The sequence below is a fragment of the Dasypus novemcinctus genome, chromosome 7 (genome assembly GCF_030445035.2).
Source record: "Dasypus novemcinctus isolate mDasNov1 chromosome 7, mDasNov1.1.hap2, whole genome shotgun sequence".
NCBI lineage: Eukaryota > Metazoa > Chordata > Mammalia > Cingulata > Dasypodidae > Dasypus > Dasypus novemcinctus.
The window spans coordinates 126,121,478-126,133,693 of record NC_080679.1 but is presented as its reverse complement, the minus strand read 5'-3'; the positions used below and the strand labels follow the sequence as shown (position 1 = coordinate 126,133,693).

Below are 12,216 nucleotides of genomic sequence, written 5' to 3'. Positions count from 1 at the left end.
AATTGCATAGAATGGGGCTTGGAGGTAATTTTTAGACTTAATTCACTTACTTTTGATTAATGTTCTGACAACATAAACCTACTTACCACACAGACCAACTTTCATAACCTGACTATTTCCAAGTTCCTTTACCTCAAAGGGTTCAGCACATTTTAAAAACCCAGCAAGGGAAGAGGATTTTGGGAGGTCCAGGGTTCTATCCCCAGGGCCTCCTGACCGGTATGGTGAGCTGGATAATGCGCAGTGCTGATATGCACAAGGAGTACCATGCCACACAGGGGTGTCCCTTGTGTAGGGGAGACCCACACACAAGGAGTGCACCCCACAAGGAGAGCTGCCCTGCGCGAAAATAATGCAGCCTGCCCAGGAGTGGCACTGTACACAAGATAGCTGATGCAGCAAGATGACGCAACAAAAAGAGACACAGATTCCCGGAGCTGCTGACAAGAATGCAAGTGGACACAGAAGAACACACTGCAAATGGACACCTAGAGCAGACAACTGGTGGAGGGGGGCAGGGAGAGAAATAAATAAAAAATAAGTCTTATTAAAAAAACAACAACAGCAAAAGTTCACATAGCCTTACATGGCCCCAATTAATTTATTTACGAAATTCCTCGTTTTGTTGTTGAATAGAATCTTCTACGGCATTCAGCTAATATTTTGTGGTGCCTGAGGTTTGTTTTTGTTGGTTTTTAGTGTCAGTCAACGATCAGCATGCAAAACCACCACAAAGCACAAGTATCTAGTGAAAACAGCATTCTTCTTAAGAATCAAAATACCTATATTCAAAACCAGCCTCTACAAATCACTAGACCTCACTAAACAAACCTTAGGTTCATCACAGAAGATTCTTGCGAATATCTCATTAGAAAAGTATTACCTTTTTCTTTTGTAATTATTAACCAACAGAAAACGAATTATGAATTACAGGATATTTCTTTCTGATGCAGTATTTGATAACACAAATGTTAGTTAAAACAAAACAACACTACTAGATAAAAGAAAACTTATGGTTACTCTGACAAACCAAAGATGGTGTTCAATTTGGCAACATCATCAAAAAGCTTAAAAATCTGTCTCCTTGACTTGATAATTCTATTTCTTTGAATATATTCTGAAAAAATAACTCACAATACTGACAAAGATAATCAATTTCAGAGTATTATTAGCCATAAGTTCCAAGCCAACATTTTGGGCAACAAGAAGTCCAGGATGGAAGCAGATATGGCTCAAGCAGTTGGGCACCTGCCTACCACACAGGAGGTCCCAGGTTCAATTCCCAGTGCCTCCTAAAGAAGATGAACAAGACAGCAAGCTGATGTGACAGGCTGGCACGGTGAGCTGAAGCAACAAGATGACACAACGAAGAGAAACTATGAGGAAACACAATGAGAGACATAACAAGAGGGGGCAGAGGGTGGTTCAAGTCTTTGGGCGCCTCCCTCCCACATCAGAAGTCCTGGGTTTGGTTCCCAGTGCCTTCTAAAAAAGACGACGAACACACAATGAACAGACACTGAGAGCAGACAGCAAGCACAAACAAGTGCTTAAATAAATTAAAAAAGAAAACGAAGACCTTCAGTTTTCCTGAAAACCCAAGCAAAATCATCTTCCCTTACACTTACTCCTTCAGGTTATTACAGTGCCACCTTGTTTAGCATATATACTTAACAATACACATAATTTTAAATATATATATATATTAAATTTACTAATTTCTCTAATGGATAAACATTTATCAATTCTCACTACCTTGCTGATTTCTGTTTGTTAAATTCTCAGTTGACTCTCAGTACACAATCCTCTGCTAACAGTGAAAAATTTACCTCCTTTCTAGCTTTTATAATTTTCTCTATTATGAAGTTAAACAGCAGCTGAGACAATGGACATGCTTGAAAGTTCCTGTCTTTAGGGGGAATGGTTCTACTGTTTCTCCATTGATAAAGAGCTCCATTTAAAAAAATATTTTAAATAATCAAGTTGAGCACTGAAAGAAGGCAGTCACTGAGCAACCCCAGGTCTTTTCACCACAGGCACCACCTGCTGAGCCACCTGACTGCCAGCACCTACCACCACTGGACATGGCCAGTGCAGACAGAAAAAAATGATTCCTCACAGACAAGAAATCATTTGGGAAGTTGGTGGAGCAGGGAACTCCAGGACTCAGTCCTACGAGGACAACTGTTGAACAGAACAGGCAGACACTGTCTGAAACTAACTTTCAAACTCCAGAGGCAGAAGAACATTGTACAGCATCCAGGGAAGAACAGGAGGAAGAAGCTGATAAATTATGATAAAGAACTCTAAGTTGCTCTCTCCACGCAGCAGCTACTGGTGCCCTTCCCCACTCTCCAGCAGCCGCCACTAGGTCCAGTCTCTGACTAGTGGCTGGTAACAGAAAGGGACATAAAAATCCTCTTCCCCAAGCACAGCGAAGTGCACAGCTGATCACTTTTGATTGGCGATTTGAACTGCTGGGCCCCAGCTCTAAAGGAAGCTATTGCTTCAACCCACCCTGGACAAAGGCACTGGCATCGTTTCAGCCCTCCCTGAACAGGAGCAGAGGAGCCATTAGAACGGCTGCTTTTAGAAAAACGGAAAATCACCAATATTGGAGAGGACACGGAGAAACAGGAACACTTGCTCGTTGCTGCTGGGAATGCCGCAGCCCCTGTAGGAGACAGTGTGGCATCTCCTCAGGAAGCTAAGTATAAGACTATCATATGACCCAGCAACCTCACCGCTAGGGATATAAAGTAGGGGCTCGAACAGACACTGGCACACTGATGTGCATAGCAGCATTATTCACAAATGCCAAAAGATGGAAGCAACCTAAGTGTCCATCAGCCAATGGATGGATAAATAAAATGAAGTATATACATATGATGAAATACTATTCAGCCATAAAAATGAAGCAATTCTGGTACTGTGACAACATGGATAAACCTTGAAGACATGTTCAGTGAAATAAGCCAGGCATAAAAGGACAAATATTGTATGATCTCACTGGCTGGAAACAATTAGAATAAGCAAACCCATAGGGTCAGAATCTAAAATATAGGTTATAAGGGGATGGGGTGGGGATAGGGAATGGAAAGTTAAGAATTAAAATACACAGGGTTCCTATTTGGAATGAAGAGAAGAATGTTTTGTTAACAGATGGTGGTGATGGTAGCACACATTGTGAGTGCAATTAAAAGCAATGAAATATATATCTGAGTATGATTTAAAAGAGAAATGTTAGATTGTATATATGGTAACAATAAAAGTGTTACAAAATCCATGGAACTATACTACACAAACAGTAAACTCTAGGTTAAACCATGGACTTTAATTCAAAGTACAATTATAAAAATGTGCTATTTTCAGTTGAAACAAATGTTCCATATCAATGCAAGGTATTGGTGGCTGGAGTAGTACATGACATTCCTGTATTTTACATGATTGTTCTGTAAACCCACAACTTCTCTAACTTAAAAAAAAAAAAAAGTCATTAAGGTCTCTCCATGGTGTTCTAAGGCTAGGAAAAAGGGGCTTTGCAGATCATCAAGAAACTATATAAGAATTCTAGAGTATAATCTGCCTTAACCCAGATGAGTGAGGGTCAGAAAGCCAAAGTGACATATCTCCACCTTATGCCTACAGATCATTCCACCAAGTATCACTTCCACCTTTGATGTGGAACGCCTAAAACTGGAATAACAAGAATTCGCTTCCTTCAGTTCCTGATCTTGGATTTGCTATGGAGAGAGCCAATGTTGCAGCCTCCAGGAGTGCACTTGTGAACCATTTAACCCAATTTATCTGCTACAGAATTAAATGTTTTCTAGCCATCACCTTTGGATCTTACACCCCATCTCCATCCCATGTGTTGCCACAAATACCAAGTAATCAAGTGACTCATCATACTTTCTTTTGCAATAACTATTACAGTTTAAATCTTTAAATATAGCCTACGTGATCAGGATGTTTTATACTTTTAATAGGTTGCTGAAAAGTTTAAAACTTTTACATAAAGAACCAGAGACTTTTAAAACAAAGACAAAAAAAGCTCTCAAATCAATTTAAGATAAAAGCAAAACATAATTACTATTCATAGGTTAAAGTTCTTTTTCCTTCTTTTCTAATTATTAGGAGAAATGCTACCTATGTTTCCCTTTTCTGGAAGCAAGATATAAGTGTCTATAATGCTAGTAAATAATTCTCCTTTAAATGCTTCACTGGAGTTAAAATTTTAAGCTCTAAGTATGATCTTTTCAAACTGCACAGTACAGAGGTCACAAAAATACAGGCCACAAGAGTTTTTAGGTGGATATAAGTCTTCATTTCTCTGGGATAAATGGCAAGGAGAATAGTTGCTGTGTTTACAGTAAGTATATATGTTTAGTTTTTTAAAGAAATTGCTAGACTATTTTATGGAATGGCTGTACCATTTTACATTCCCACCAACATCTGAGAGATCCAATTTCTCTGCATCCTCACCAGCATTTGGTGTTTCACTATTTTTCATTTTAGCTGTTCTGACAGGTGGAGTGATAGATCTCATCATGGCCTTAACTTGCATTTACCCAACAATTAGTGATGTTGAACATCTTTTCATATTTGCCATCCACAAATCCTCTTTGGTGAAATGTCTTGTCAGATATATGATTTCTAAATATTTTCTCCTAGTCTATAGACTGTCTTTTCATATTCTTACCAGGGTCTTTGCCAGAGCAAAGTACTGAATTTTGGTAATGTCCATTTTATTGTGTATGGTTTTTTTTAATGGGTTGTGCTTTTGGTATCATGTTTAACTCTTCTCCAAGCCCCAGTTCCCCAAAACTTTCTCCTGTTTTTTTCCTAAAAGTTATATAGATAATATTTATATTTATGTTTTATAGATACATCTGTTATCCTTTTGAATTAATTTTTATATAATTTTTATATAGGTATATAGGTATAATTTTTTTGCCTATGGATATCAAATAGCTCCAGCACCATTTGTTTTGACAAGAATATCCTTCTTCCACTGAACTACATTTGCATATTTGTCATAATCAGTTGGCCATACTTGTGTAGGGTTACTTCTGTGTTTTCTAATTCCACTCCAATGCTGATATCATGAGGCAACTTTATTGCACATCCTGTCATTTTTATGACAGAAAATAAAGTATTTCTCTAAACACTTCATCCAGAAAGACTGCACAGTCCTATTACTGGTGAGTCAGACAATGAGGTTTAATAACTAAATCACACCAAGAGAATAAAAGATCAAATATACTCAATGATGGTAATTATTGTCATAAAAACTTGAAGAGATATAAAAAAAAAAAGATAATGATATTATCAATTTTCCCTTAAGCTACAGGTTACTGTAGCGTTACTAAATTGGGACCCATAAATCAACTTTAGGGATACCTGAATTACATATAAAAGCAGACAAAATGTTATATGCACATGCATTTTTATAAGGAAAGAGCTCAAAATGTTCATTTTCATAAATTAAGGTTTAAGATCACCACTGGACTGTATAAAATGAGATCAGATTTGAAGATTAAGGATGGAGCAGTATTCTTCAGCCACAAATAATGACATCTGTGAATAGGCACAGCCTGACTTCTTCCCTTTCCATTTGGATGCCATTTCTTCTTTCTCTTGTCTCACTGCTTTGGCTAGAACTTCCAGTACAATGATGACTAACAATGGTGACAGTGGCATCCTTATCTTCCTCTTGATCTTAGGGAGAAAGCTTTCAGACTTTTACCATTGATCATATTTGCTGTGAGTTTTTCATAAATGCTCTTTATCAGGTTAAGAATCTCATTTGTAAAGTGGCCTAATTTAGACCAAAAAAAATTGTATGATTTTCCTAACTAAATCCAACCCTTTCTTTTCCTTACGCCTACCTTCTTTTGTTTGTCCAATCCCCCTACACCAAACCGTACGTACCTCTAGAGGATATAATTCTTCAACAATATCTTCAAAGGAGTGCTTTATGTACCATTCTGTACATTCTGTATTTGTGTTTTAGTTTGCTAAAAGCTGCTGGGAGCAATACACCAGAAATGGGTTGGCTTTTATAATGGGAACTTATTAGGTTAAAAGCTTACAGTTCTGAGGCCGTGAAAGTGTCCAAATCAAGGTATCTTCAGAGATGCTGTCTCACCAAAGGTTGGTTGCCAGCAATTCTGGACTCCTGCTGCATGGCAAGGCACAATGGCACAAAGGCCGGTCTGCGTCTCTGCCTTCTCTTCCAGGCTTCCTTCTTTCCCGTGCTCAGCTGTGGGAAATCAGGCACATGGCTCGTCTTTCCTCCAGGCCTCATTGCTCTCAGCTTCTCTTTCAGCCTCTTTCCATGTCTCTGTGCTTTGCTGATTCCAACCTCTTGTAAAGTTTCTCTGTCTCTGCAGCTTTCTTCTATGTCTCTGTTGCTTTTAGTCCTCCATTTATAAAGGACTCCAGAAAGAAGATTAAGACCCACCCTGGGTCACCCAGTCTAATCAAAGGGCCTTAACAGAAGTGATTTAATCAAGAGTTACCACTTACCATTGGTTTACATGTACAGCAATGTATAAGCTCTACGAATATGACCTCTTCTGGGATCCACAAAAAGTGTCAAACTATCACAATAAGGTAACTGGAATATTAGAAGTTTCAGAAATCCTTCCTCTTCCCAAATAATTCAGTCAAAATGATAAAGGTGGGGTAAGCAAGACTGGCTAGAGATTGGTTCCACACAGGGTGACTGACCAATTAAGTACACAAATTGATGTTAATCAGACCCCAGTTTTTGTTGGAGAAGGAGCTACAAATATGAAAAGGGAGAAAACTAGAATAAATCCTATGGTGTTTGACTTGAATTCAAGTTATAGGTGTGAAGTCATGGGTGTTCAATATAGATAAAAAAAAGTTCACTGAGAAACAATCTCAAAGTAACTGTCGATGAAATTTTATTAGTTACAAAGGGAAAAAGAAGAGTTTTACAGTGAAGAAGCTTAACAGATATCTTCTTAATCAAGTGATCCAAATAATATCACCAGAAATGGAACAAATTGAAATTATAAGCCAGCTGATAGAACGAAAAGAACAGAACATTGTTTCTGTGATTTTCCTGCCAAAGGTGCCTAAGATGAAGCCAGTTCATGAGGAAATATCAGCTAAACCTAAATTGAGGGACAGTCTACAAAATAACTTGTGATCTTTAACAGTGTCAAGGTCATGAAAGTCAAGGAAAGAATGAATAATCGCAATAGTATTCCAGACTGAAGGTGGCTGAAGAAACATGACAATGTGTGACTCTGAACCAGTCACTCTGGCTATAAAGGACACTCTAAGAACAATTACCACATCTTGAATGGAGTTGGAGGATTAGATCATAGTAATGTCACAATGTTAATTTCCTGATTATGACAGTTTATTGAGTTATGCAGGAGAACATGCTTGTTTGTAAAATACACTGAAGAATTCAGGGGTCGGGGACATCTTGTCTCTATCTTACTCTCAAATGGTTCTAGAAAAATAGTTACTTATAACATTCTTGCCACTTATCTGCAAACATGAAACAATGTTTTAACTATAAAATTAAACATATGCGTGTGTGACCATAAAATGAATTTTTGGTCCTTTAATTAGGAACTTAGTGTAATAAAAAATAAGCAATTTAAGAAAACAAAAACTCAGGTTATATTTACACATAAGAAAAGTAAACTATGGCTTCAAGGATGTACTAAATCTGGTTAATTTCAGTAATGGATGCATAATTCTATGGCCATATATATTTTGGACTGATTTACTATGGCTAATAAACTAAAATTTGGCACATTAATTTCACATACATGATCCTATGTACAGAAAATCCTGAAAAATCCACAACAAAGCTCCTAGAGCTAATAAATGAATTCATCAAAGTGGCAGGGTACAATATCAACACCCCAAATCAGAAGTGTTTCTATAAATAATCAATGAACAATCAGAAGACATTAATGAAAAAAAATCCATTTACAATGGCAACTAAAAGAATCAAATATCTAGGAATATATTTAACCAAACATGCAAACGATTTGAACACAGAAAACAACAAAACATTGCTAAAAGAAATCAATGACCTAAAAATGGAAGGTCATTCCATGCTCATGGCTTGGAAGACTAAGTATCATTAAGATGTCAATCCTACCCAAAGTAATTCATAGATTCAGTGCGATCCCAATAAAAATTCCAACAACTGCTTTGAAGAAATGGAAAAGTTTTCACATATATGGACATGCCATATGTCCAAGATTAAATTGTAGTATGAAATTCCTTGGTAATTTTTCACCCCACTTACCACCTTTAGTTCTACAGTTATGTCAAGACAGTAAACATGAAATTTACTGATACACTGTCTCAGAGATATGGAAAAATTATTTGGACTAACTTAGTTTACACAGATGATCCTGGCCAAAAGATCCACTTGATCCATCAAGTTCATTATCACCACCAATAAAATGAACTGTCTGTCAAAATCAATTTTGTTTCATTCTGGGGTTAAAAGTGGTCACACAACAAATAACTAAAAGTCTTCTCTATGTTTGCTTATGTCATAATACTGCTGAGAACCAAATTAGTAAGCACTCTTTAAACTTTTCAAGTGTTATTTACAGTTTCCAAATAATGTTTCAACTACCAATTACTGTTCTTCTTTAGTGACAGGAAAAATAAAAACCAAGGAAAAGCAAGACTACATAAGGTTAATTGGAATGCCTAAATGCTGGACACTGTAGGGGTAAACTAGATAAATGAGAACTAAAAAGGAGCAGATGTAGCTCAAGTGGTTGAGTGCCTGCCTTCTCAGTATAAGGTCCTGGCTTCAATTCCTGGTATCTCCTAAAACAAACAGAAAAAAAAAACAACTCTCACTGGGGAGTGGATGTAGCTCTGTGGTTGAGTGCCTGCTTCCCCAGTACCTCCTTAAGAAAAAAAACTAGAACTAAAAAGATTGGGGATCAAGACATCTAATCTTGGCTTTACTATAACAAAAACTTGGTATGACCAGAAGAAAGGTACAATATGTGTACTGAAATGAAGGGGAAAATATTATTACAAAATCCAGTAATTTAATAATTGTTGATATTAGCAAAGAGCTAAAAATGGCTGTGTGTAATGGCTACATGTCTAATTCTTTCCACAATTACTGAAGTATTTCAAGAAATGGGAAGAAACCACTCAAAAAACTGGAGGCCATGAATTGCCTAGCTCTAAAATCAACAATTTTATTCTTTTTATAGCAAGACTTTACTCCGTATTCCAGAGATGAAGTTAAATGATATTAACAGCCAAACAAGCCTTTATCAAACTAAGTGGTAGTCCAGAATTCAATTAAATAAACATTTTATGTACCTAGTACATGCTGGGAAACAGAGATTAGAGGTCAGACTCATTCCCTGCCCTTAGGGGATTCAGACTAATAGAAGACAAATAAGAACATTAAAAAGAGAAGTATCGCCTCTACTAACACTACCCAAAAATCAAAACACTTAATGTAAAATACCTCTGCATATTTTTCACGTATATGTATGTGCACATACCCAGAATTTTTAAAAATAGAAATTTGAATTGTAGTGTTTTGAAACCTTTTTCACTGTTTACATTATTCCCCGTCAAAAATACACTTAAAATAACCATTTTTAATGAGCAGCATGATATTCCATTTTAAGGATATATATCAAAATTTACCTAACCAATTTCCTATTGCTAAATAAATGCTCAATGATTAATATTTTTTAATTGGAGGTGGGGTAGAATGGGGGGAAAAATTACAGCTAATCTTAACTGTTGTAAACTTGGCCCAAATGCCTCTATAAATAGCCAGCTAAAGGAGTAACCTCCAAAACAGGTGGAGTTTTCAAAGTATCTTATAAAGATGTTACAGTTAACTTATCAATTTGAAAAAAATTAAAAAAAAAAAACAACCCAAAAGTCTTTTGGGAATTATTATATACATTGTTCCTATGGATCCTACCTACTACAAGTCTTATGAACTGACACACACAGGCTGATGTCTTGATGGCCTGCCATCTCTGCTGCTTCTCCCTTTCCATCACATTCCCTGCTCCAGAGAATGCACGTCAGGCCGTACTACTTCAGCCTAAAGCTCAGGCAATAGCCTCTCCCTGACTTCCACCTCTGCCCATCCAAACCATCCTATACAATATTTCCAGATAAAACTTCCTAAAGCAAATTGCAATGTTCCTGCCCAGAAAATCCATAATGCCAACTAGAAATAAGTATTACCAATGTATTATTTAATACTTATGGCATTCAGTTTGTAGGATAAGGCCACTAATCCACCTCCCCATCTTATCATCCACTATTTTCTTTCAGATACCCATTTGTCAAATCTTGGTACAGTACTCACTTCTTTGACTAACTTCCCACATCCTACTCTTTAACATATGGTCTCCCTTCATCTGAAATGAACAGCACATTGAATGCCAAAGAATATTTATAGACACAGACTCAGAGGCTGCAAGGGACCTTAGAGATCACTACCCTACTCACCTTAATTAGAAACTTCTGTGGCTTACCTCAGAGCCCAAAGAACTCGCACTCTTAGCATTCTTTACATTACACACTGATTCTCAAGCTCTAGTGTGCACCACAACCAACATAGTGGAGCCCCATCCCCAAAGATTGAGCTCCAGTAAGTCTGGGGTTAGGGACAAGAACCCACATTTTAAATTAAGCACTTCAGGGAAGCAGACTTAGCCCAAAGGATAGGGCATCTGCCTACCACATGGGAGGTCCACGGTTCAAACCCCAGGCCTCCTTGACCTGTGTGTAGTTGGCCCATGCGCAGTGCTGATGCACGCAAGGAGTGCCGTGCCCCACAGGGGTGTCTCCCGCATAGGGTAGCCCCACGAGCAAGGAGTGTGCCCCGTAATAAGAGCCGCCCAGTGCGAAATAAAGTGCAGCCTGCCCAAGAATGGCGCCACGTACACAGAGAGCTGACACAGCAAGATGACGCAACAAAAAGAAACACAGATTCCCAGTGCTGCTGATAAGGACAGAAGCAGTCACAGAGGAGCACACAGCAAATGGATACAGAGAGCAGACAACTGGAGGGGAGGAGAGAAATAAATAAATGAATCTTTTAAAAAAATAAAATAAAATAAGCACTTCATGTGATTTTGAAGGGCTCAAGGGCTCAAAGCTTCAGATAGTATGAAAATCATAGGAATAAAGAAGCATTAAGAATATATATGGGAAACGGACTTTGGCCCAGTGGTTAGGGCGTCCGTCTACCATATGGGAGGTCCGCGGTTCAAACCCCGGGCCTCCTTGACCCGTGTGGAGCTGGCCATGCGCAGTGCTGATGCGCGCAAGGAGTGCCGTGCCACGCAAGGGTGTCCCCCGCGTGGGGGAGCCCCACGCGCAAGGAGTGCGCCCGTGAGGAAAGCCGCCCAGCGTGAAAAGAAAGTGCAGCCTGCCCAGGAATGGCGCCGCCCACACTTCCCGTGCCGCTGACGACAACAGAAGCGGACAGAGAAACAAGACGCAGCAAATAGACACCAAGAACAGACAACCAGGGGAGGGGGGGAAATTAAATAAAATAAATAAAATCTTAAAAAAAAAAAAAAAAAAAAAAAAAAAAAAAAAAAAAAAAAAAAAGAATATATAGCCTTATGACACTTAGCATTTTGTGTATCAACTGAAAATTTCCATTTCTGCCCCCACTTCGGATCCTCCAAAAAACAGTTATTCACCGCTACTTGTGCTGAATCCATAAATCGGAGTCCAAAATAATCACTTTCAATAAGGTCCAGGTGGTACATAATCTGATCAAACAGTTCTTGTCCTTTGGCTTTTTTCTGAAATGGCAAGAAAAATAAAATTAATCAGAAAGTTGCTTACAAGATTAACAAACCTGAACAGAAGATGGCTTTGTTATATAAGATCTCTCCTGAAGAAATCAGTACTTGCAATCCAAAACTACTAATGTGTGGTTGGTTATGGGTAGAAGGTTGTAGTTTTTCCAAAAATCATATAAGGCCAAGAGAGAATTTATAAGTATCAAATAACAACTATTGGGAAGCAGATGTGGCTCAAGTGATAAGGCATCTGCCCACCATATGGGAGGACCCAGGTGCGATCCCTGGGGCCGCCTGGTGAAAAGGAAGAAAAAGTATGCCTGCATGGCAAGCCAGAACCCACATGGCGAGCCAAGTGCCCATGAGGTGAGCTGAGTGCCCACGT

General features: G+C 38.3%; 1 protein-coding gene across 2 annotated transcripts in view; it reads right to left on the bottom strand.

Annotated features, from left to right (window-relative positions):
* The window catches only part of EPB41L5 (erythrocyte membrane protein band 4.1 like 5), a 183,149-nt gene that overhangs the window by 117,852 nt on the left and 53,081 nt on the right, over window positions 1–12,216 (bottom strand). For both annotated transcript variants that reach the window (XM_058301152.2, XM_071216495.1), the window contains exon 3: window positions 11,727–11,831. In XM_058301152.2, the coding sequence (XP_058157135.1) occupies window positions 11,727–11,831 (105 nt within the window). The remainder of the gene's footprint in view (window positions 1–11,726; window positions 11,832–12,216) is intronic.